The sequence below is a fragment of the Dryobates pubescens genome, chromosome Z (assembly GCF_014839835.1).
Source record: "Dryobates pubescens isolate bDryPub1 chromosome Z, bDryPub1.pri, whole genome shotgun sequence".
In the NCBI taxonomy this organism is placed as follows: domain Eukaryota; kingdom Metazoa; phylum Chordata; class Aves; order Piciformes; family Picidae; genus Dryobates; species Dryobates pubescens.
Genome location: NC_071657.1, coordinates 104,017,896 through 104,045,203, shown reverse-complemented (window position 1 = coordinate 104,045,203; position 27,308 = coordinate 104,017,896). Strand labels below are relative to the sequence as shown.

The 27,308-nt window shown below is 38.1% G+C and overlaps 1 protein-coding gene across 3 annotated transcripts in view; it reads left to right on the top strand.

Moving 5' to 3' along the window:
- Positions 1-26,155, top strand: part of TAFA5 (TAFA chemokine like family member 5) — a 410,532-nt gene extending 384,377 nt beyond the window's left edge. Inside the window, exons 4-5 of one of the 3 annotated variants that reach the window (XR_008463109.1) lie at positions 23,402-23,494; positions 24,797-26,155. Coding sequence is in view for 2 of the 3 variants with exons in the window: in XM_009909214.2 (XP_009907516.2) it covers positions 2,007-2,054 (48 nt within the window). In the remaining variant the exon portion in view is untranslated. Of the gene's footprint in view, positions 1-2,006; positions 2,426-23,401; positions 23,495-24,796 lie in introns of those variants that run through there. The other 2 variants (XM_054178703.1, XM_009909214.2) reach the window with 2 other exon arrangements.
- Positions 26,156-27,308: the final 1,153 nt, after the last annotated feature.

Sequence of the window (27,308 nt, the reverse complement as noted above, 5' to 3'; positions counted from 1 at the left end):
CAAAGATTTTTGCCTTACATTATGTCATGAGATCAGAACAGTGAAAGGCCTTTTTGTATTAGAAATAGGAAACATGTAAGCAGCACTTCTGTAATTCTTAATGTGATCATAACACATACTGTGTGTGTACGCACATAGCTTAACAAAATACTTCCCTCAAACTAGAAGGATGCAAGGATATTCAAAATGCTTGTCACTGGGGTAGAAACACTACTTTGATAACATTTAAAATTCTAAGTCTAGATGTACACATGAAATACTATATACATAGTACTAAAATTGGCCAAAAGAAACTCAGATTTCTGTGGGGCTGTAGCATGCTGTATATGGTAGATTTATGTAACCCACAATAATCAGTATATTATTTTATCCTGAAAATGCCATTGAAAGGTAATGCAGGAAAGAAAAAACAATAGTGAAAGGATGCAGAAGTAAATGATACCAAAAACTAGCTAAAAAAAACAGTATTGTACCTTCTCGGTCAGTACGCCTAGTATAATTTGCAGAAAATCCTTATTTATGGTGTACAATATAGACTGCAAGTAGCCATGCATACAAATATCACCTTGAAAAGTGCCATTGAGCTGGCACACCAAATGCACCCTTTGTAGTTGCTAACACCGACAGCACTCATTACAACCTATCATGACTGTGTTGTATGTGCCTTTCAGTCTCCTTGGCAGCTTGTTCTGTTTGAGGGCTGATTTGTAAAGGGACTATTTTCTGAAAAAAAGGCAAAATGTTCCAATGATGGGCCAGGGGAGAAAATGGAAATGCAGAAATATGATAAGAAATACGATGTTTGGCTTTGTTTCAGTCACTTCAATACTACATTGTGTAGCATGTTCAGAACTGCTAGGTCCTGAAAGAACGGAGATTTCAGCATTGTCATGGTATTTAAAAACAAGACAAATGACAGCAAACAAAAAAAGGCTTCATATTTTTCAGTCTTGGTGGAGCAACAAGATTTGATTACTTAAACTGGGACTGTCAACACAAATTCCCTTCAGGTATTTTCTTTGGTGTCTCTGTGTATTGTATTAGTGTAAGGTATGTGCCATTCCAGAAGTTTATCCTATCTTGCACCATAGAATGGTTTCTAAATTTATACAGCCTGAAGCAGCAGTTGAATTGAAAGCAATGTCTTTGTCAAAGAACAATGCTTTATGTCATAGAAGATATAGTTGATCCTGAATGCAGAAAAAAATAGCTACATAGGAATTCAACTCAGAAAGTTAACTTTTACATCAAGGTCTGAAGTTTCTTATGAAACAATTTACCTTTTTTAAAGAAGGTGAAAGTGAAGTATTTCAATAAACCAGCAAAAATTAACACCTTCAGGTGATACCACAGTAGCACAAACCAAATGGCAACACATACGAATGGTAACCCGATTACATGGATTTAAAAGCATCCCTTAAGTTCAGTATTGCCAAGCTCTTCTTGCTAAGCAAATAAAAAGCACCATCAAAAAGGTAATTCATGTTCCTAGCTAACAATATTAATTTTCTGAGTACTAATAAACTTTGAAGTCTGTGTAATTTAGTATTAACTTTGTCATGACAAGAGCTCTTTCTGATAGAAATGCCTCTTTTGGACTGAAAGATAATGTGATTTTTTGAGTTGAGGGCAGAAATGTTAATTTTCATGCTTTATCAGACATGCTCTCTTGCTTTTTGTTAACTGTATTCATCTGGTGCATTTACCTAGATATCTTGGTCATGTAAACTGAACAAATTCTCTGTAGTGGAGTATGATGTTGATAAACAGCAAAAGCAGCAGCCATTGAACAACTTGGAAATTAGGCTTCCTTAAAGAAAAAAAAAAGATGAAAAAATATGAGATTTTCTTAGCTTAAATTATAGTGAAGGAACTGAAGAGCCAACAGGAAAACATCATGAACTTGTTAATCATAATCTGAGGGACCTTCAGAGACATCTGTGAGAGTGGTTTTTCTATTGATCCACATAGTGGAAAGAGGTGATTCACTAATCCTTTCATCCCAGGTGCTGTGGACAGTGCAGAACAGGCTGAGCCATCACAACAATAGCTGACAAGCTTGACCTCTGATAAGATAATAAATTCAAAGTTCTTTAGCCAGGAGCTGGATCTGCTTAGTCTGTCTCTGAAGAAAGATTGTCCCGCTTGAGTTATAAACTTTTTATCTACTATTCTGTGCTGTAAATCAAAATGTTCTCAAGTCCCTGCAAAGAAAATGAAACATTGTTAGCTTGTTAAATGAAAAGGACTGAAGGCCTTCATCATTAAACTTTATTTGGAACATCTTCTATGGATGTTGGATGACTCTTGTGAACCCTCTTTAAAATTACAAATTACCTTCTTGAACCTTGATATCAGCTGCTACTTCTAATACTGAAAATCAATGCAGATTAATATATATCTAAAATTATCAGCAGCCATCATGTCAGCTCTTGTACACACCTAAGCTGAATACTACTTGTCCCTAAAACTTGCCATTCCAAATAAAGAGAGGGGGAAAGGAGATAAATTAAAGTTAAGAAAACCACTTAACATCTGATATGTAGCATTTGTAAAGTTAAGTTAATTTTAGCAAATTAGTTATTACATTGTAAAATATGTGGTAGCAGGCAAATAGCTGTCTGGTTCCTAGGAAGATGGGAAACCCTGTTCTCCTGAAAATGGCATTTTTGAAGTAATGTCATAATGGTTTCAAATATAATAACCTTCTTCTGAAGCTTACCTTACAAAGACCAGTTCCAACATGAGGAGCCTACAGAGCTGATGAAACGGTTTACGTTGTATCCTTTATGTACAATGTGTCTTAGAAAGCAATCGTTATTTTGCTTATGTAAAAGGTAAACAACTTCTGATCATTGTGACTTTTTTTTTAACATGTGACATTTCCTACTCAGTATGCAACCTTTACCATTAAGCATCTAGGACAGCAGGGCAGATTTATTTTTTCTTTGATACATGTATCACAATTCATAGAAGTGTCCTTAGTTTCTGACCTTAACGTGACTACAGCTCCCACAGGCCTACATATGGAATGTTCTTACTTTCATTTTTTTATTAAATAAAGATTATGTGAGCAATATGAAATTTCATGAGCCTCAGCTGAAGTTTTGTTGTTGTTGCTTTTTGTTGGGTTTTGGTTGTTTTGTTTTCATACAACATGAATATTAAAAATGGTCTTGCCACGGAGGAAGTGCTGTTCAAAACTACAGACATTTTCAGTACATCTGCTGCCCTTGATAGCTGCTCACCCACAACAGAAATGCCTTAAATTTCACTTTCCTTCTTTCCAAGAGTAAAATGTGACTCTGAAACTAGAAAACTTCTGAAAACAGGATAGTAGGTTTTAGGCTTGGACTTTTGTCCTGTTAACATTTATTTTTTTAAGCTTTTCTTAGTGGTCGGTCCATCGTGCACCTTTTATACCTTTAATTTTCCATAAAGAGTAACATCATTTCCATTTACATCCCAGAGATCAAAGCAAGGCTAGGAAGTTGCTATGTGCCTGATGCAATGGCTGGAAAAATGGTACTTTTCAGGATCAAAGTCTGTCTCTCTGTCACCTCCTGTCTGTCCTAATGAGTGGGAAACTTTCATTCACTTCATGGGCTTAAAACTGGTGGGCAGTACTGAGTCCCAAGTTAGCTTTAGAAATAAATTAGAAAGACTGGGCTGTAATATGCAATATGCATCAATGACAGGGATAGCTGTGTGAAGCTGGAAGGTGCCACAAGAAGTGCTGAACTACATAGAAGCTCCTTGTCATATTCCTGTGCTGAGCCATACACAGGCAGTACTTTTCTTCAGGCAGCTCTATGGGACTGAACAATACTTAACTCCTTTTGTGCAGTATAGCCCATTGTGGATTAAAGGTGAAGAAGATGGAGCTGAGCCTCCATTCTGCCCAGATTCTTCATTTTTTCATGTTTGTTACATGTAAAATCCAATAATAAGCATCTATTTATGTGTCCTTGAGTTTAGAGCTGGGATGCAAGACAGCCTGTGGGCTTCATACAGGAGCAGCATGTCCCCTATGCTATTGTGGACAGTTTAAAAACTACATTTCAAAAAAAGGTGGTTTAGATGCTACCCCCAGTCCAAAGGAAAGAACTAAATGTTGGGGAAATTTTAAAATGTAATTATCTTAAAAGATGGAACAAGGTTACCATGAGAAGTTGCTGTCACCCCTTTCAAGAGACCCTTCCCCATGTATTTTCAATTACTCATTTTCTACAGGTAATATGGAAAAAGTGCTGCAAAAAAATGCATTATTCTTAATCTAACAAATGTCAGGATGAAACTAGCAATAAAGTATGCATTAGTGGGTTGTAAATGCAGTACTCAGAGGGCATGAAGCATTTATGAAAGTTTCTATCTTCATCTGGTCCCATCTAGTGTTTCCAGAACATCTTACAGAGATTGTCAAGAGCATCTGGTTGAGCTCTTTGAGAGCACATCTGACTTTAGGCATTCCAGTTCCTCCTGCATGCCTACAGTGTAGTTTTTCTATGAAAAACACCTGCACAATGGCTTTGCAGTTTCCACTCTCTGCGTGCTTCAGGATTCCAAATCGAGTTAACTTCATTAAGAATAGAAACCTAGGTCTGCTTCTGAATTCATTCTTGAAGAAAACATCTTTTGTGGAGACACCCTTCAAACACAATGTGGAGGGTCAGCTTGGTGAATGGTGAGGATGAAGAGGTGTACAGTAGGATATCTGCTCGCTCATCGTGTGCAAAACCTTTCAGTATTTCTTGCTCCTACGGAAGATATTCTTCTTGAGTTTTGTAATGCTGTATTTATCATATTTACACTGGAAGGCACCTGAATGATATTTACTAAGTAAATATGCTGTTATGGTACAGCATTCAAAATGTTAAGGATCATTTTCAAAAGCAGTTTAGGCCCATAGGGGCTAGAACCTGTTCAGCTTTATTCTCTCTGGCTTCCTTTTCATAATTCCTAAAGAATATAACCCATGGTCAATAGAGAGGTGAGTACGTTCTAAAAGAGAGATCAAGAATGTGTGTTTAAAAGTGGTTTTCAATAGATTCAATGTGGTGATTAAGGCGCCACACTGTTAATGGAAACAGATTATTCAGCAGCAGCACCCAGGGAACAGAACCATGCTTTACTTGAATCCTCAATATGTTTGTGTGTATGCTGGTTTATTGACAAGGCTTAAATTCAAAGCTCTGTTCTTGCCTTGTATCTTTTGTCTTTGTCATTTGATAAACAAGTTTTCTCAGTAAAGTTGTTTAGAGGCATGTTATTTTATTTCTGCACATGCCCAGAGGTCTGGCTACTGTGGCAAAACTGAGCAATTTAGTGTCTTTTCTTGTAGCTAAGTGTGTGTGATACCTACTGAGCACATGTTCTCTCACTTAAGTCTTAACTGAGGCTGATCCAGTGCATATTGGTACTCTGGGCTTCTGTGCAAAGCACTGAATCCAAATGTAATTTCTTCCAAAACCAGAGAACAATTGCACCAGCCACCTTTTTGTAACAATACCACAGAGGACTCAAAGTCAAAGCTAGAATCCAGTCCAAGAGTTTTACTAGAGTCTGAATGAGTTTAACTACCTGGGGATTAATAGTTTGGGGAATCTCCGGAGTTTTGAGCTGTCCAAATTTCTAACAGGTCAATTTGTTAGGAGTCAGTATTCTGCTCTACCTCTGCCTGTGCAGACTTTTCCAGGAGATTGCAGAAGATTGATTCTCTTCAAGGAAGTGACTAGCCTGCTGCAATTTGTTGCTGTGTGAGGTCATTCCAACGACTGCCACCCTGATTTGCCACTGGGAGCTGCAGTTTCTGGTGAAGAAATGTATGTAAGCATCTGTCATCACTGGAATCTGTTCAGGTCTATTGGCATTCAGTACACTGAGGCCTCCATACATGGTGTACTGGGGTTAATGAACTGAACCCTTAGGCATAATTAAAAGTAGTTACTGAAAAGGCAAGAAACTCAGGTAGTGTTCTCTTGTCAGTGTAGGAATTAAATTAAGTTTGTCTCTAGAGTTAAGGTAAGGGATTGCAAACCCTTCTTAGTTTAGTTGTACTACCATGCAGCCGAAAACATTGCAAAAAGGTGGGAAAATGTGCTACTGCAACCTAACAGAGAAAATGTTATTTTGTAATGATCCTTTAAAAATAAATAAATAAATAAAGGAAAATACTTGAGTCTGTGAACAGGTTGCCATTGCACTGTGAGATGTCCACCAAAGAAGTAGTAGCCACAACATGCAGACTCACAATTCATCTAAGTGCTTCTCTGATACCATAAAATTTAGTAACTCTGCTATGCTAACAGCCATACTTCTTCCAGATATATCTCTTTAGTCCCCTTACCGCTTTCTATGATTCAAAGTATTAAAGTATACACCCTCTTCCCTCTTCAAAATCCCAGTGTCTAACTTTCTTTTCAGTTTATAGGTAATAGCTATGAAATATTTTAAAGGTAGAATATGGCCATCAGCTGATCTTTTAGGTATTACAGCAGGCCATTATGCCTTGTGTATGATAGGAAGAACTGAATTGTGATATCTATAGCTGATTCAGACAATTGATTAGTCATAAGTCAAAAGCTTTTTATTATAGGTATTAAACAGCAGAAATTTAATCAACAAATAAATAATTACATTTATTTGGCAAAATGAACAAGGTGTATTTATTTTAATTATTTGTCACATTGTAGACAGGCAGATGTTGGTCTCTTCTCCCAGGCAGCCAGTACCAGAACAAGAGGACCCAGTCTCAGGCTGCGCCAGGAGAGGTTTAGGTTGGATGTTAGGAAGAAGTTCTATACAGAGAGAGTGATTGCCCATTGGAATGGGCTGCCTGGGGAGGTGGTGGAGTCGCCATCATTGAAGGTGTCCAGGAGGAGACTTGATGGAGTGCTTGGTGCCATGGTTTAGTTATTAGGTGGTGTTGGTTGATGATCTTGAAGGTCTCTTCCAACCTGGTTTATTCTATGTATTCTATGTAAACCTTAAGGACATACCCAGAAGTTTAGTTTATCTTTCCTGAGACCGAAGCACTTTTCTCCCTTAACAAACTTGCCACAGTTTTCAGTTAGGGACACTATATGTTATATTTTCTACGAGCAGAGTATCCTTTACAGAGATATCTGGGAAATAAGCCAGTTATAATGGTCTCAGGAGAATCTGCAGGACTGCAGAAAAACAAAAACCATACAGTTATGTTTAAGTACATGAATGTCTCAAATTAGCACAGCAAATGGCAACTGATAGCTTTTGATGAATCTTGGCATTAATTTCAGATCAAATCAAATCTGGCTTTAAATCAAAATATATTTATCTCTTTGTTGACATGAATGCAGATCTGAATCTGCAGCTTCTGAATTATGGCTACTTATAATCCATATTCTTTCTTTTTCAAAATTTTAATGCTATTTGTGTGGGTTTTGGCCTGTTGGACAACTGTGTATCTCATAATTGAGCAGAGCAGTGTCATCACTAGGAATGACAGGATCATTTTAAAGTCACCCTGATGGCAAAGTGTTCAAATGCTGCGCTCAACTGCCGGTCTGTGAGTGCCTGCTCCATCTTTGAGAGGGGTGACCTCTAGCAAATATTGATAATTTTGGTGGTGCTTTCTTTTTCATCTGGAATCAACCCAAAATGTTCCAGATGTCAGAGCTCTGATTTACTGCAGTGCCAGCTTTTGAACAAAAATTCCCAGGAACAAACCTTTTTGGTGAGATATGCAGATACTCTACTATTTATAGAACAGTAGTGTAATCAAATACCAATGTAAGTACAACTTTAAAAGGAAAATCATGGGGAAAAGCTCTTTTATGACCCATTGATATAGCTGTTTTGCATTTTGAAAGTCTATCTGAGGAACAAGTACCACAGGTTAATTAAGCATACTTTATCACACTAAGTTTAAAGACTTGATGGTGCATACATTATTAAAAAAATGAACCCTTCTTACTGCTGCCTTTTAGTCAGGTCATGTGCTGGTGTGGAGATTTTGAAAGGGAATGGGGAAGATTCAGAAATAATTTCAAACTGTCCACACTCAAGTGTTTAATCAACAATCAGAGCAATAACGAATCATGTTTGTTAAAAGCTGAAATTATTAATTCTTTCTGAAGTTGACAGGATTAAACACCTTTTAAAATTTTAATTATATCACATTATTTCTTATTTTTGTTACATATCACATTGTTTTATGGCATATCAGTATAGCAATTATAATATGTTTCATTCCTACTTATGTGTCATAATAGGATATATTGATCAAATAAATTGTTAGACACACATTTTATTTTGTTATTATCTTATTTTTAAATTATTTGGGCCTAATGCTATCTAACACTGATTAAAATGTCTAGATCAAAGTGTCTCCTGTCTATGCTGTAATGAAAAGAAGCTAAGCATCAAATGTACTCATTAGAAAAGCATCTGTTTTCTTGTTAATTTTAGCTTGAAATACTTTTTTCTAGGGAGATAAAAACATCATCTTACCTTTAGAAGTTACATAGCATACACTTTTCATTAAAAACAAACAAAACCAAAAAAAACCCCACATCCAAACCTAAAACCATAAAACCCAAGGAAGATAACTTAAAAAAAAAGAAAAAAGGTGATATCCTGATTCATTCCCTATATGAGGCACTTAGCAGTTTAGTGACTTCAGAAACTAGTTATTGGTAACCTTCTCCATCATCAATGGAGAGACATAGCTCCTTCTGAAAGGTAAGGTTTCATTCCATTTAGGTGACGAGCAGTTGTACTATTTCCTTAAAAACTATGAGACTATACATTATTAGAGCATTTTGTATGATTTATGTTTTCTGACTGGAAGCATCCAAATGAGATATCCAAGATATATATGTGCACGTAGTTCCACTGAAAAAAAAATACGTATTGCCACCTCAAAATGTCTGGTTTTCCATAAAAAGTGCCCTTGACTAGCAAAATCCTAAATTAGGCTTTTAGAAATCTAAAGGTCAATGGGATAATTATTAGAGGTCAGGTTTTCCATTTTCCAGGTAGAACTGCTGTGTAGTTTCACCACAACACAAAAATACACTGTGACACTGTAAATAAGACATCTCTGTCAGTTCTTACTAACAAGTGATGCTAGTTGTTTAAGTAAGTTATGTCAAAATTAATTGTGTGTACTTCTAATAGCATGTTGTGGCCGTTTGACGCTGTGCCTTTAAGAAAGGGGCACACTGGCTAAATGTTTGTAAAATATTTTGGTTTTCTAAACGAATTTCATTGGTAGGATTGTGGGAGGAGAGATTGGACCCAGGGGAGTTGGGAACTTTCTCTCAGTCTTCCTTCCTTTGCTGTCCCTCTCGGCTGGATCTGCTTCTGGGATTCTGGCCAACTAAGATAAGATACTAACTCCTGTGCAAGGCCTTTCTTCCTTTCCTGCCCTGTTAACCGTCCTCGTCTCTTTTCTACCTCTTTTGGGGGAGAAGGGAGGTAGGGGGGTGAAGGGGGCACAGGGGGAAGCCCCCTCTGTGGGGGGTCTGGTTTCTGGTTGAGTTCATTTGCTGTATATTCCTGTGTATATTGTAAAATACCTGTATTTGTTGTGTTACATAGAATCTGTTTCCTTGTAAAATATAATCTCATTTCTCCGACTGGGTTTAGCCGTGGTTTCTTTCTCAGTGGGGGAGGGAAAGCAGAGCCTTTCCTTTCAAACCACCACACATGTACTTGGCCAAGAGGGCCAATGGCATCCTGGCCTGTATTAGGAATAGTGTGGCCAGCAGGAGCAGGGAGGTCATTGTGCCCCTGTACTCTGCATTGGTTAGGCCACACCTTGAGTACTGTGCCCAGTTCTGGGCCCCTCAGTTTAGGAAGGACATCGAGACACTTGAACGTGTCCAGAGAAGGGCAACAAGGCTGGTGAGAGGCCTTGAGCACAAGCCCTATGAGGAGAGGCTGAGGGAGCTGGGATTGTTTAGCCTGGAGAAGAGAAGGATCAGGGGTGACCTCATTGCCCTCTACAACTACCTGAAAGGTGGTTGTAGACAGGAAGGGGTTGGTCTCTTCTCCCAGGCAACCAGCACCAGAACAAGGGGACACAGTCTCAAGCTGTGCCAGGGGAGGGTTAGACTCGAGGTGAGGAAAAAGTTCTTCACTGTGCAACTCATTCATCACTGGAATGGGCTGCCCAGGGAGGTGGTGGAGTCGCCGTCCTTGGAGGTGTTCAAGGGGAGACTGGACGTGGCACTTGGTGCCATGGTCTAGTTGTGAGGTCTGTTGGGACAGGTTGGACTTGATGATCCTTGGGGTCTCTTCCAACCTTAGTTACACTGTGATACTGTGATACTTCTAACAGAGTACTCGTGGGATACAAAATCGAAAAGTAATTGATCCACTTTAAAGTGAAACTTTAACTTTTTCAGTATTTTTTTCTCTTAAAATTGTTCAAAATAATTTTTATATGCTCATGTACCTATTGAGTCTAACAGTGATAAACTACTTCATGAGCAGAGTTAATAACTGCATGGAGGGGAGAGTTGCACCTAAGCCTTACAAACAGATGTTATTGCTGGAGCAAATTTTAAGCTGGCATATTGCACATCTGGTTTTCAGTAGCATACTCCACAGTGATCTCTGTAAATCCCACAGAATCTGGGGAGCACACTCACATTACCTCCTACATGAAGTAGATTTCTTCTCCTAATTTAAAAAAAAGAAAAAAACACCAAAACCACCACCACCAATAATAAAAATTCTTTCCACCCCACCCCGCCTTTCTGTTTAATTACTGAAAAAGGCCCAATGTCAGAAGAACACAAAATATTCATTGTTAATTAGCCCTGGTACAGTAATTTCTCCAAGAAACTCATAGGCCAAGCCAGATCTGTTCTGTGACAAATAGAAAGGTCTCTGCTCTGATAGCAGAAATTCAGACTATATGATGTCATTTGTGCATTAGTCCTGTTCTATTCAGAATGCAATTCCTGACCTCAAAGGAAACACTGATCATGGCTCCTTCCGTCTGATGTTTATGAAATGCTGCCTAGCATGTCTGGCAGAGTCAGTGAAACGTTTTCCTCTTTTTCTGTTTTGTCTCTTGTTTCTCTAGCATCTGAGTTTTGTGTGATTTCTTATAAAACATTCTCAAGTTTCACCCACACAGGCCATCTGGACTGTAGTTAATATTTTAAGACCTATCCCCTCAACTTTGATGTACTTTCTTGTAACTGCTAAAACATGGTGATATCTCTTCCTTCTGTCTTGAGAACCTCCCCCTCACAAACTCAGATATATCAGAGGAGCCAAAGCCTTGCTGCTACCAGCAGCTGAAGTCTTTCAAATATCATGTCTTCTTTCAAATCTGAGAAAATCTAAGATTAAAAAAAAAAATTAAATCTGTGAATTCTCAACAGCAAAAAATGTATCATAATGAAAGAGTAAAGTCATAAAGCTTAAAATATTGTATTAAAAATAAATGTCACGTTAGTTGTTCCTGGAGTTAGTTTGCTGCATTAGATTATGAACACAGAAATGGTACTGTAATGAACACCACAGGCACCATGTGATCCACCACACTGGATTCACTGATGACATTGTCCAATACTATATCTTGATCCCTTTTTTCACCTGAAGCTTATTTGGTTCTTAGGTTCATTGAATTTCATCTGAATAACTGTTCTATGAACCAGCAAGGTCAATTCTACACCTACAATTGGAACAAGCGAGGAATGGAAGACTACATTTTGCTCTGCTTTAACCCAGAGGAATCTCTAAATAGTTGTGACTGTAATGACATTTCTCTCTTAAGGACGGACCCACACAAATGTTTCAGGATCTGTCTCATAGCCTTAGCTAACTGAACTGTGATTGCTTGCTTCTTAGGCACATGTACTGATAACAAGATTGTGATTTTATTCATCTTTTCTGTCATCTGTGTGATTCAACCCATAGGAAATGCTCAGTTACAAGAATATAGTTTGGGCAGTGTGGTGGGTTGAAATTCCTGCCCCCCACCAAATTAGCTTTGCCAGACCAGCTCAGCATGAAGCGAAAGGGAGCTGTATTTACAAGCAAAACTTCACCCCACAATGGAATGCAATGAATATGTACAAAATATACAGTATTTACAATATTATACAGATATTTGTAATTAGCAAACAACATGAGAACTGCCCTGGTCAGAGAGATCAGGAAAGCCGTTCCACTGCCCCTCCTTGTCGCTGTCCCCGTCCCAAGAGAGAAAGGAGCAGAGACAAAGCAGGGGTTAGACTCATCCAAAATAATTCAGCCAAGGTCAGCCAGAAGCAGATTAATCTCTCCCAAGTGAAGCAAGCAGAGAAGAGGTCAGAAAAGAGAAAGAATTGTTTTGGTACAGCCAATCATATAGCAGATATTTCTCCAATGAATTTGTCTAGAATAATCTTTAGTTTTCCTTTTTACACCCAATAGTGATTTATTTTTTCTACTCTTGTGCTCAGAATCTGTAACTAAAATTTAAAGGCAGTGATGCATGTGGAGTTGCACTAGGGTCTAGTGGGTCACTCTTGAACAAATGAGACCCACTGAGTCACAAGGAGGAGCTGCTTGAGAATCTTCAGATTGAGAAAAAAAGAATGATGGCAGAATTCAGTTCACAGAATCACAGAATGATAGGAATTAGAAAGGACCTTGGGGAATCTAGTCCAACACCCCCACCAAAGCTTGTTCACCTACAGCAGGTTGCACAGGACAACAACTAGGTGGGCTTTGAATGACTACAAAGTTGGAGTTTCCACCACCTTTCTGGGCAGCCTGTTCCAGTTCTCCAACACCCAAGTGCCTCCTAATGCTTAGATGGAACAAATCCCCGCAAATTGTACTGATACATGAGGTTAATCCTTCCTAGGTGCAGGACCCTATAATTGCCTTTTTTGAACTTCATAAGGTTACTCTGTGCCCAACTCTCCATCTTCTCCAGGTCATGCTGGATGGCAGCACGGTCTTCTGATGTATGAGCCACCCCTCACAGTTTTATATCATCAGCAAACTTACTCTATCCTTTCATCCAGGTCATTGGTGAATATTTTGAACAGGACTGGACCCAGTACTAACCCCTGACAGACACCACTTGTTATGGACTTCCACCTAGACTCCATGCCACTGACCACAACTCACTCAATGAGCCCTGCTAAGTCATCCTGGAACCCTTTCCCCCTTAGAGATAAGTTTCCTTGACTCGTATTTCCAGGGCAGCCTAAGTGCCCCAAGAGTCTAAGATGTGTTCAGGAGTGCAAACATATGACACATGGCCTTTTGATACAGCATCTGGAGATCAAGGGAGATACCTAAGTATGTCCCACAGGTACTAAGCATCTATGTTTAGGCAGAATTAAATTCTAGGGTTTCTTTTTTCCCTAACTGAGATTGATTTAATCATCCTATATAAATACCTACATTTAGGTCTCATAATCATTTCATATCACCCAAGAAGACTGTTAAAAATGGGATTTGAAGGGCTGTTATGGAAGAAACACCAGGCTACAAATCTCTAAATTCTGACTGAGGAAGGTTACTAAAAAGTAGGGGAGTCACCCCACTCTTATGGCAGGTACATGAAATTAGATAAGGACATAAGGTTCCCCGAGACTAGTATCTTTGTCAAGAGAAGAAAAATTTCCTTCTTCTGCTCCCCAAAAGTTGTATTGCAGCTGCTGTTATGTAGTTCTGTAGTTTCTGTGTAAAATTTATTCTGAATTACAGAAAATTCCTTGACATTTTACACAGTTTATTTTCCCTCTTTTGTCGTTTGTTTTCATTCTACTGCAGAAATCTGATCACCATAGCACTGCATGCCAAAATATCACAGAAATAGGGTAGGGAGAGTAACAGTGATCTTGCCAAAGAATTTACATCTATTATGATGCACAGTGTACAGAGCCTTCTGCCTCCAGTAGACAGTGACACACTGGTTGGTTTTTGAACTACTGCATTGCATACATCTCTCGTTTGTGTTAAGTTTAAATATATTTGCATTGTTAATCAGAGTCCTACGCAGTATAATGCATTTAAGTGTTTGCCTTGCCACTAAGGGCTTAAAATGTTATAGTTAGCTAGTTTGGTGTAATGATTCTTAAATTCCATCTCATCCTTGTTCCCAGCTTTAGCATAGTCATGTAGAACTTAAAACTGCAGGATGAGAACAGGTGTCCAAAGGGTATTGTAGTCAGGATTATAAGAATAGATCGCAAAACAAACAAAGTATTTCCTGAAAGCACGTACAGGAGCATTTGAAAGTCTGCAAGTTGTATGGATATTTTGTCATTAAAGAGAGGATCAACATATACTGCTGTCAGTTTTCCCCTCACACAAATCTTGACAAAAATAGTTTGTCACTACATCTTCCATTGTGCTCTCAGAAGATTTATAGTTGAATGAAGGATTAAAGGAACAGTAAAAAAACTTGGTATGACACAAGTCAGAAACAGTGACTTTGTAAGGACTATATATTTTACATTCCTGAAGAAACTCCCCATTTCTGTGATGAGGTATTTCAGAGAGATTTTCACATTTCATACTGTGTCTCTCAGACCAGGAACTAAATCTTATAATCCTGTTAACAAGGATGCAGTGATTTGTTAGGCTTGGAATTTTGGAGTTTGTACTAAAAGTGAGCAGAATCAAGATTCAAAGAGCTGAACTAATCATTACTGTTTCATGCTTTTGTTGTTTTCCATACATATATTAGGGTATTGCTGAAAACCAATTGTGTTTAAGTAAAATTTGCCTTTGGAAAATTTGCCCTTCTTTGCAGTGGGCTTTCTTCTATTTATGTGTCCATATACATGTGGACATGGTCTTTGTTGAAGACCACACTTGCATTTCTGTTTGCAGTGGATGCCTGTATGTACAGAAGAATGATATATAAGTTCTTGGTTTTCTTTTCAAACAGGGCTATGAGAGACTAAAAATCTTCCTGCATTCATCTTAGCTGACCAACCTATATATATGTTCTTTACTCTCAGTTGTCCACTTAGTAAATTCTCCTCAAGTCATAGACACAGGCTAAGCAGAGTAATTTTAAATATTGGGATTTATTTCCCATACACAACATATTTATAAAGGTTGCTTGTTTAAAGTCATCTGCTGTGCTACATTGCTTTCTGGAACGCTGTGAAACATGACTGCTTTCTTAAGCAATAAATTATTGGATGGAAAATGTAAAGCAGACATCATATCTTGCTGGTGAATACTGAGCAATTGAACTTCCTATTTAAAGCTTATGCTTTTTAATTCATAATTGCATCTTTTAGTGGATGAAATATTCTAAATATTCCCCCCAAAAGCACATTGCCTTTTTGGTGCATTACTCATTTATGGTTTATTGTCACAATCAGTCTTAGGAAATAATTGTTCCAGGTTTTTTTGAGACTAACCTTGCTTCAGACCATCTGCCTGTCAATCAGATGTCATTCACAGATGCCCCTGGATAATCTTCTTTTCTAATTAGGGAAGACAAAGTAAGAGTTTTGATTTGTCTGTGTACTTCAGCACTTGCTGATGTTGCTTGGTTTTTAGTTTGGGTTGGTTTTTTTCTTACCTTTTTTTTTCCTGTTTAGTACACTAGTAAACATTAAATCACCCTCTTCATGAGATATTCTTCTGTTGTGGCAATACAAGCATCATTTTAAGGAAGATCATAATGTCTAATAGATTTTTATTAGAATAGAATTAACCAGGTTGGAAAAGACCTTTGAGATCATTGAGTCCAACCTATCATCCAATACTGTCTAATCAACTAAACCACGGCACCAAGTGCCCCATCCAGTCTCTTCCTAAACACCTCCAGTGATGGCAACTCTACCACCTCCCTGGGCAGCCCATTCCAATGGCCAATCACTCTTTCTATGAAGAACTTCTTCCTAACATCCAGCCTAAACCTCCCCTGGTGCAGCTTGAGACTGTGTCCTCTTGTTCTGGTGATGGTTGTCTGGGAGAAGAGACCGACCCCCACCTGGCTACGACCTCCCTTCAGGTAGTTGTAGACAGCAATAAGGTCTCCCCTGAGCCTCCTCTTCTCCAGGCTAAGTAACCCCAGAAGCACACAGAAACATTAAGGCACTTCCTCACAAGAAGGTTTAATGTAATTAAGGTTATATCTGTGTTAAGAGTTGTTAATCTATAAAGAGTATACTTTCTATATAGGTATGAATATTCAGAGTTAAGTGTACATTAATTGGCTGCATTTAAATAAAAGTAGATTCTTAGGTGCATTGGTGTTTTGATGTGAACCTGTCTCCTACCTTGGACAAAAAAGAGTCAGCAATGGTAAATCCAAGTTATTTTTTCAGTACTCTGAGGAAAGCTCCTGGCTATTCTTACACAGTTTCAATCATGCTTTTCTTTTCTTTCCTTTTCTTTCTTTTCTTTTCTTTCCTTTTCTTTTTTTTCTTTTCTTTTTCTTTCCTTTTCTCTCCTTTTCTTTCCTTTTCTCTTTTCTTTTCTTCTTTTCTCTTTTCTTTTCTTCTCTTTTCTTCCCTTTCCTTTCCTTTCCTTTCCCTTTCCTTTCCCTTTCCCCTTCCCTTCCCTTCCCTTCCCTTCCCTTCCCTTCCCTTCCCTTCCCTTCCCTTTCCTTTCCTTTCCTTTCCTTTCCTTTCCTTTCCTTTCCTTTCCTTTCCTTTCCTTTCCTTTCCTTTCCTTTCCTTTCCTTTCCTTTCCTTTCCTTTCCTTTCCTTTCCTTTCCTTTCCTTTCCTTTCCTTTCCTTTCCTTTCCTTTCCTTTCCTTTCCTTTCCTTTCCTTTCCTTTCCTTTCCTTTCCTTTCCTTTCCTTTCCTCTTTTCTTCTCTTTTATTTTCTTTTCTTTTTCTTTTTCTTTTTTTTTTTAAGAATAAAAGGGAGACAGAGATATAGTAATTTTTCAAGTTTAAAATGCCATGCTAGTTACAAATCTTTCATCGGTTTACCTGCTACTAAGCTTTGTATAGGTGCAGGCTTCTATCCATTTAAAAAGATCAAAGGAAAATCACATAGAACTGGGTTACTGCTCAAGGCCTTTAGCTACAGTTATTTAAGTGTATTTGTTTTTCATGTTAACTACAAGAGATGAAAGCACATTCTTCTGCATTGTTACACCTTGCAAGATATCATCATTCCCTTTCTATCTGCCCTTTCACAGAGGGCAGAAGGAGACCTAGCTGGCTCTTTTGTTATCCACAATAGGCAAAAATGCCCCATGGTTGTTTTTGGACTCAAGGGCTTTGAATGTTCTAAACACAGATCTCTTGCTTGTCTTTTCTGCCACTTCCATTGCTTTTCCATAGCATATGTTCAGATGCTGCAAAGCATATACACCTAAGGTTGAGCTCTTAAACAAATGTCATCTACATGACCCAGGGTTAGATAAGTTTCAGGTTACAACACTTGCTTCTAACACCTTCATTCATTATAAGGATTATTTAATTATAAGAACAGTCCCACTGCCTTCACTAGTATCGCTTCTGGAGTAATGGGCAATTTGGTAGAAGGAAGGAGTGCAAGTTCTGATCCAGCACATTCCAAGATCTTCTATATTCAACAAGGGTAGTATGAAAAAAACAGGATTTTAACAGAATAAGAAATTAATAATCAAGGTGATAGTCCTGGAAGATGATCAGAGGAAGTTGAAAAGAAAGGTCTAGGAGTGTTATTTAAGGGGGCAAGGCACCTTTTGGATTTAATTCTGAACAGATTATTGATATTAAAATAATTGTTATTGTAAAAAAAATAATCTCATTCACAAAGAGTCTCAAACTTAAAATAAGTACTTGGGGTTTGTGTGTGTGTTGAGTAGTAGAAGTGAAAATAACCATACAGTGGGTTTTAAGGAAAATGCATGTTCTCTTAGAGGATGCCTATAATCACTATATTCTGCTGTCTGTAACACCTGAATGCTACTTTGTTGGAGTACAACACAGGAATGTATACCTGTGTGTACACTACCTGATATGCTAGACTGGATCACAGATGTTAGGGATTGGAAGGGACCTCTGGAGATCATCAAGTCCACTCCACGAACACACACACACCCCCAGCCAGAGCAGGAACATAGAATCTAGTGCAGGTCACACAGGAACACATCCAGGTAGGTCTTGAAAGTCTCCAGAGGAGACTCCACAACCTCTCTGGGGAGCCTGTTCCAGTGCTCCCAGTGAAGAAGTTCCTCCTCATGTTGAGGTGGAACCTCATGTGCTGTAGTTTATATCCATTGCCCCTTGTTCTATCACAGAGTGCAACTGAGCAGAGCCTGTCCCCTCCCTCTTGACACTCAGCCCTCAGATATTTGTAAACATCTATTAAATCCCTTCTCAGCCTTCTCCTCTCCAGACTAAAAAGCCCCAGGTCTCTCAGCCTCTCCTCATAAAGATCATGCTAGTCTCTTAATCATCCGTTGGTTTCTGCCAAGTAGATCCCTGTCCCTCCTGAACTGAGGAGCCCAAAACTGGATGCAATATTCCAGATGAGGTCTCACTAGGCAGAACAGAGTGGGAGGAGAACCTCCCTCAATCTGCTGGACACACTCCTCTTAATGCACCCCAGGATCCCATTGACCTTCTTGGCCACGAGGGCACATTGCTCTCCCATGGATAAGTTGCTGTCCACCAGGACTCCCAAGTCCTTCTCTACAGGGCTGGTCTCTAGCAGATCACCTCCCAGCTTGTACTGGTGCAATTCATTATTCCTTCCATAGTGAAGGACTCTGCACTTATCCTTGTTGAACCTCATTAGGTTCCTGTCTGCCCAGCTCAGTCTGTCCAGGTCTCGCTGAATGGCCACACACCTTCAGGCGTATCACCCAAGCCTCCCAGTTTGGCATCATCAGCAAACTTGCTGAGCAGACTCTGTTCCCTCATCAATGTCACCGATACAGATGTTGAACAGGACCAGACCCAGCACTTATCCCTGGGGGGCTCTACTAGTTACAGCACTCCAGCTGGACTTGGCACCATTGACCACCACTTTTTGGACTCTATTATGTAACCAATTCTTAATCCCTCTCACTGTCTTAAGAGCTGGTTGCAAAATAGAGTCCAAAGATTGCTTTCATAAACATTCAGCCACATGCACAGACACTGAATTTGACCAGTCTTAGTACCCCTGATGCTGCAGGTATTGTAGTTTAAACTCAGATGTCCTTCCCTAAAGTAGCTCAATGAGAAGAGTATATTTACTACTTAGTAGCTTCCATCCTTCTTTTTCTTATTCCTAATAACCAAAGACACTTTAGATTAACTTGTCTTTCTTTTTTTTTCTCCCCCCCGCCCCTACCCCAGAAGTTTAAACAATTCCGCTTGTGTATGTGACCTGCATGGAGAGGAACGGAGATAAACAGAGTACATTTTCGGGAGGGATTAGGGAGTTCTCATAAGTGCAACAGGTCACTGCTACTGCTTGGGTCATCACCAGAAATTTACATTTTTATTCCTGTAAAGCATGAGGTATCTCACAAGGCAGTGTAAGGTTTTCCTTGGATATTTTAATGATTTTATATGTTTCTTTCTGCATTATACATGCTTAGCTATTCAGGGACCTAGAATATACAGCTGCAGCAGCAGAGGGGAAAGATGTTCTGTTTACCTGACTTGCACCAGTAAAAGGCTTGGAACTCTTTTCATTGTGAGTAGATTTGTGAGACAGACTGTCCCAACCCCTATCGATCTTTGTGAATTTTCTCTGGAAAACAAACAAACAAACAAAAAACAACCAACCACCACCAAAAACCCCAACGACAACAACAAAACCCAGCCAGAAGTAATTTACAGTGATAATTGATATACAGAATCCTAAGACTCATTGAACTATTTTTAAGACTGTAGTTGAAAAAGTGAAATACTCAGTTCAGAGAAGTGGTTCAGCTTTTATGTAACACTGAAACCTCTTTACTATGACCAGTTACTTTGTAGGCACTCGGCACATTTCCAGAAAATCAGTACTGCAAACATGATAGTTCAGAGTTGTCATCACAGAGCAACAATATAACTTTGACAGGGAGTCAAAAATAATTACTTTGGCTCTCTCTGACTCCCATCTTTATTCTAAAAATACAGAGAGTAAACCAGATGAAACTGCTGAAGCTTTACCAGAATTGAAGTGGAATTGTTGATATTTATGTGGATTCCATTTAAAGTAAAAGGTCAGGCCAGACTTACTTGAAACTCAGTCCTACTCTGGAAATATTTGCCAGTAATAGTAAGCCTGGCTCAATTTTCTTGTTTGCAATAAGAAATTCAAACATTGTGTAAACAAACTCAGTCCTTGAAACTACTGACAAAGGTTTTGGGTGCATTTCTTTTGACAGAAAAAATAAAAACGTGTAAGTCAGCAACTTGCATAACATTTTCCTTTGTATTTGACCACAGAAATGAACCAATACATTACTTTATTTTGTGTGCTATTAGAGCACAGTTGGACATAGACTGTCCCTTTTCCGAATCCCTCCAGAGTAAGACAAATTAAGTGGGCAGTGTTGATTGCCCTAATAAGCTAAACACTCTCAGGACATACTCAAGCCATCCAAGAACTATAATAGGATATATATGATGATGCGAAATGTATTATTTCTCATGCTTTCTATTATCTATTAATACGCAGTCAATAAATTAGTTTTCTTCTTAAGCACATTTCTATGGAGCACATCTGACTCCTCCAGAAGGAAGCAGAACCTGCTGTCTGAAGCATTGGTGAGAAATTCTGACTTCACCAAAGTCAGTGACAGACTTGTGCAATGGTCCCTAGAACTGACGTGAAGTCTGTCTAGAGACAAACAGAAGTACTATGTGATTTGTAAACAGGCTCTACTTAATTCAATACTGCTGCAAATATTCTAAGTCAAGGGAAAAAGAAACAAAATGCAACACATCTTTCCCAAGCTTTAAAGCAGATTTATATATGTAGCTGTTTCATTTGCAGTTTTTATTGCATAATTAATATTCTAGTAGTTATAGCCAAACAGTCATCAAGAACACCATTTTTGTTTAAGCTTACCTATCATGGATCTGGTACTTTTCATGGGCTTTGTTTCAAGTTTTCGATTCTTGGAGGAAGTTTAGTAGAATGCCTGCCTCAGACTTCTGGAGGGCAGACTTGAACCTCTTTTGGAGACAAGTTTGCAGAGTTCCTTGGGAGGCAGCGTGAAAGGCTGGACATTCTTCAAGAAGGGAATCTTAAAGGTGCATGAGCAGTCCTTCCCTGTATGTCAAAAGAAGAGATGCTAGCAAAGAAGACTGACCCAGAGGAATAGAAAGCTTTGGCTGGAACTCAGGATAAAATTAAGTTTGCAACTTTTTGAAGAAGGGGTGGGCAACTCACAAGGTCTGCAAGGATACCCCGAGGTTGTACAAGGAGAAAATCATCCCAACTAGAAGTTAATCTGGCTACTTCTGTTAAAGACAATAAGCAGGAAGACTATAGAGGATCTTCATCCATTATTGTATGTAAGGGGAAACATAGTGACAAAGGATAAGGAAAAGGCTGAGGTACTTAATACCTCTTTACCTCAGTCTTTAATAATAAGACTAGTTGTTCACTAGATACCCAGCCCCCTTAAGCAGAAGGCAGAGATGGGGAGCAGCCCCCATTATCCAAGTGTTAGTGACTTGCTATACCACTTAGACACACATGTCCACGGGGCTGGGTAGTACTTAAGGAGCTGGCTGAAGTGCTCTCCAAGCCATCATTTATCACAGCTCTGGCTAATCAAGGAGGTCCCAGTTGAAAGGAGGTTAGCAAATGTGATTCCCATCTACAAGAAGGGCTGGAAGGAGGATCTGGAGAACTGCAGGCCTGTCAGCCTTACCTCCCTGAAGAGGAAGGTTGTGGAGCAGATGACCTTGAGTGTCATCACACAGACAAGCAATCAGGCCCAGTCAGCGTGGGTTTATGATGGTTCCCCTGTGTTCAGCACTGATGAAGCCACACTTAGAAAACTGTGTTCAGTTTTGGGCCGCTTGCTACAAGACATTGAGGTACTGGAGTATGTTCAAAGAGCAAAAAAGGTGATGAAGGGTCTAGAGCACAAGTCTTATAAAGACTGACTGAGGGAGCTGGTGTTATTTAGTCTGGAAAAAAGGAGGCTCAAGGGAGCTGCTGTCCATGACTACCATAAAGGAGGTTGTAGCAAGGTGGATGTCAGTGTCTTTTCCCAACTAAGTGATAAGACAAGAGGAAATGGCCTCAAGTTGTGCCAGGAGAGGTTTAGAATTAATATTAGAAAGAAAATTCTTCACTGAAAGGGTCATCAAGCATTGGAACAGGCTGTTCAGCGAAGTGGTGAAGTCAACAGCCCTGGAGGTATTTAAAAGATGTGTATATGTGGCACTTACGGGCATGGTTTGGAGGTGGTCTTAGCAGTGTTAGGTTAACAGCTGGATTCAATGGTCTTAAAGGTCTTTTCCAACCTAAATGATTCTGTGGTTCTATTCTATGCTTTGAGCCGTTAGTATAAATAGTAGAGAAGTCCTTTTTGTGGTAGTTTTGGGAAACCCTCTTACTTGATCTGTCTGGTTTTCTGAGGAGTGATCAATTTACCTGTAATGAACAATGAAGGGGCAAAAAACCAAACCAACAAACAGGAAGTGGGTCCTCTTCTCTGGACTATTCCTATTGTCTCCTGTCCTCTTCCTCCTGTGTTGTTCCTATTACCTATCTTACTTGTTTTTTCATGCCTTCATTAACAAATGATGGTTAAACTTCCCTGGCTAACCTATGCCTTTTTATCCTATTCTCCTTCCATTTTCTCCTGTCATTGTCAAAAGCTGTAAATTCACCTCCTGTTCTCTAATCTGTTCCTCTTCCTGTTATCACTTTATTTCAAGCTTGCTCTCTGCCCTCACCCAGCATTTTTAAAATGTGTAATTGTGCCTCCTTTTCTCCTTCTTTTAAAGTATTGATACCATATTCACTCAGCAGGGAAGTGCGAAGTGGAGACAGTGTTAGCAAGTCAGAAAGGAAGCTTTTCTATCCATAAAATGACAAAGCAGCAGGTATCTGCAAATGAATGTGGTTGTACCTGAATTCACTCTCCATCCTGGGACCAATATGGTAGAGAAGCACAGTAGTAAAACACTGAACAGTCCATCAGCAGTGTACGCTGTTGCTTTTAGCTTTGGGCTATTTCAGCGTAATTCCAGAAAGATGGATCTAAGTCAGCCTAATTCTTAACACAATAGTAGTTTACTTTCAGACCTAATAAACTACAAATCTTTTGCTTTGTGCCTTACTGCCTAAAAAGTATTGCTACCTTAAAAGTTGTGTTCTTTTCTAAAGGGACAAAACTAGGGAGTATAGTGGAAAGCCCAAGAAAGAGTACAAGGGAGAAAAAGAACAATTAACAGAAGCAAAACTTTAAAATAATTTCTTTTGATGAATGTATATTTTAAAAAGGGAATATATCACAATAATCAACAAGGTTTTTTGCCTTCAGCCTGTCTGAGGCCATGTGGTTTGGAGATCTGATCACTAGTCCGAAAAGGAAAGGCTGTTTTCAAGATTTCTGGGGTGTTTTTTCCTGGAAAAGGTGAGAGGACAAAAGTAGACATACATTTTATGCCTTATAAAGAAAATATTCATCTGTCTGTCTTTCTAGCTGTCATCTATCTATCTATCTATCTATCTATCTATCTGTCTGTCTGTCTTTCTACATACATAAATAGAGAGATCCATGTTTCAAGCTGTCACTGAATTGATTTGGAGGCAGGTATTTCTTTAATTTACTGCTCTGAGGGTTAGGTTAACTCTAAATTTAATACACGGCTTGAACTGAGTGAATTGAATTTTCTTATTTGTTTGCTCTTTCGCATTCACTGTTCAGTATTTACTGGAGTTATGCATGGCATTTCCATCAGTAACAAGAGTTCTGACTATTTGGAGACAGAACAATGCCAAAGCAGAAGATGGTGTTTGAACATTTATACAGCATTTTGTAACAATCATGCTTGCTTAATACACCTCAAAACATTTTGTCTTCTACACTATGTAATTTCTAAACTAATATTTTGGGTGAGCATGAGTAGCTGGCGTCTTGTATCAGTCAGTCATTGCATTCTCATTTGTGTTTGTGCTGTCTTCTAGTACTCTTTTTTTTTTAGTAGTGTGAACTGCAGTTCTCTTTTCCTTTCAAACCACTGCTTCTATTTCACTCTCTTTCAAACAGGTTCATAAGGAAGTGCTTCACCTATTTTCATCCTTTTGCCATTTATTTTTACACTGTTGTGTAACAATACTAATTTTCTGATTAAATTGACTATTAATAAACATTATTTACAGTAATTTGCACTTGTAATTGTATCGCTAGAGGGCAGCATTGATTAAATTAGGTGCACTCTAGTGCTCATGGAAACGAAGTCAGAAAAGCCTCCAGTACTGCATTTTTAATAAATGGTCATGGCTTCCATGTCTATTCTTCACCATACCCTGTACATAAAAATCAATAGTCATCTTAATCGCTGTGTGCATTAGATATTATTATATACAACTTTAATACAGGTAAAAGAACATATTGTGATATTTTAAAGAAAAATAATGTGCATGGACCTTAATAGAAATTAGGTGGCATTCAAGTTATTGTAAGTTGCCATTTATATTCATGACTGAATTAGAAATAATGACTAGTGTTATTTTTTTTTTAACAATAAAAATGTAGGTTTGTTCATATGTCAGTTATCAGTAAAAGTGCTTGCTGTGAAAAATAAATACCTTTAAATTTATTAACTGTCATCTTGAAAAATCTCAGAACAATGTATTTTTAAACAATAGGCAACAAAGATAATCAGGATTGTAAATTAAGACACTGACTTATTTTTTTCTTATTGATTTACAGGTCTCCTGACAAATGCAGCAACACAGAATCCTCGTAGGAGTGGTTTAGGCTCTGTGTGAGCTACTTAACTTAGTCAAGTTTCACTGCTGTTGATCATCATCCGTTATATGTCATCAACTCAACTGTCTGTTTCTCTGTATGTCACGAATGACAGCATAATTCCTCTACATTATGAGCTAAAGTTTGTTCTACCATACTAAGGATCACTGGACTAAGGAATATAGAAAAAGAGATATACTTGGGCATTAGCAATACAAAAAAGTTCATGGTTAACGTTTCATCTGCGTTATACACCACTGATGGACTTGCTGTTACCTACGTGTTTTAATCCGAAGAGTCTGCTACAATGAAGAGTATCATCCCAATCAGCCTTAGAGAAGACTGTTTTGCCTATGGGAGGACACTAAGGTGCAAAAGAAAAACTCTTCTTGTGCCCTAAACTGTCTGAATTGCTTTTATTTTCTTATACTTTCAGTATATACAATAGACCAAAGAGCAAAATCTATTTTAAAGTGGACACAATCTTACTATTGAGTTATGTCATTAAATTGTAGGAGGTCTCCACAAAGACATTCCAGCTTTCAGAAAGCTGAGATGTTGGTGTCCAGCAGAAGTCTTTATGGAAAGCTGCAGTAAAAGCATACGCAGTGACCTGCTCTTGACATGCCACGTTTGAAAGAACATAATGGAGCACCGAGAGAAAACAACCTATGTTTGAAAAAACTTGGACAAAAAGAACACAAACTGTCTACATGGCACCTTTATTCCTCTGTATTTAGATTGACTTTCTCGTACTAAAATCATTTTCAGTTTTAACCAGTTAAACATGTCTCTTCTACAGTTCCATTTTTGATAGTTAAAGTTGGATAATACAGTATTTGCAAAGAGCATGTTTGGTCATCTGTGGCCTATGTCTCATCTGATACACCATTTAGCACCAGAAAGCAAATTAAAGAGAAAACAAAAGTAACACTTGTTTGAAAGAGATCATTAAATGTATTTTGAAAAGCCTAAAGTTATATATTTAACAGTTTTTATATGTTGTATATTTGTAGAGAATCCTATTTAACAATTAACGTGATAACTCTGACGGTCATGACAAGTGGTTCAGAGTTAAGTTGTGTTTTATTACTTCAGTTGTCTCTGAAGTGACTGGTGTCGTTTGCTTTCTTCCATTGGGACATTCTGGATGTAAAGCATGACCAGAGAGGACTGTGTAGAAAAAGCAAAGAATAATGTTGTTTATATTACATAAATGCATTCAACCATTGCACTGTTGGAAGGCATTTTTTATTTTATTTTTTGTCTTTATGTACTGATAAAAATAGAGTGTAAAATATTTTACTCATTGCTCGTCATAGCAAGGTTTTCCTTTTCTTTTTCTTTTTCTCTTTTTCTTTTTCTTTTTTTTCTTTTTCTTTCCTTCCTTCCTCCCTTCCTTCCCTCTTTTCTTTTTTTCTTCCTTTCTTCTTTCTTTATTTTCTTTTCTTTCCTTCTCTTTCTGTCTCTCTCCTTGTTTCTCTCCCCCTCCTCTTATGTAAGGGTCAGTTCAAAGCCTGTTCTTTGATCTCATTTTCAGTGTTTTACCTCATTGTTAGAGAGCCCACATTTTTGGCATTATTGGTTAGTGAAAATTTAGCAAAGACAGCATAGACAAGGGGGAAATTATGATAAAGCAGAGAAACAAACAAAATCTTGTTCCTTTTTACTGTACCTTTTGGTATGTAGGTTTGGTAAATATTGGTATGATGCAATCAAGGGAGCTTAATTTCTTCCTGGTACATATATTATGGTTTCAAGTATACTACCTAATACTCCAATTAACTTTTAGTGTTATGCTAGTTATATTCTACTAAAGAAAAATATATAGAGATTTTTCAAGTGACCATAGATGAAACATACAAAAATGAAAAGCCAATTAAAGAAATTTTTTTAAGGCCTGCTCTAATCTGAGGCTTATTTAATGCAGACGTTGCAGGAAACATAAACTATAGATAATTTTGTCTTCAAGTAAAATAAATATTTACAAAATTCTTATTTAATCTTGGGATTTTTGATCAGTGTCAAAGTAACAATTAAAGCCCAACCACTTGAAAAGTGTTATGGACTGACTGCACTATAAATGAACAATGTCAGGTTTAAAATGTCTTGCAATAAGTGATGGTAAATACATTTACTGTACATGTAGACCTCAAGACCCAGATCCCTCACTCTACTCTCTGTTTTGATTTATTTTAAAGGGAGTGTAGTAGCCTTATTTAGTAAACACAGAACAATTAAAGATGTTACATCATTTTTGTTGCTTTACAGTATTCAGTTTTGTGTTGGTTCAGCTAAATTATGAAAAATAAAGAAAATCCTTTTATAAGTGAGACTTTTGTTCCATGAGCATAACATCATGAATGGAATTTCACCAGATCATAAGTAAGGTGGGGCATAGAGAGGAAGTCTTAGCAATGGAATGGGAAATTGAGGATATGGGTTATGTTTTGAAATTGAAATTTTATCCTTC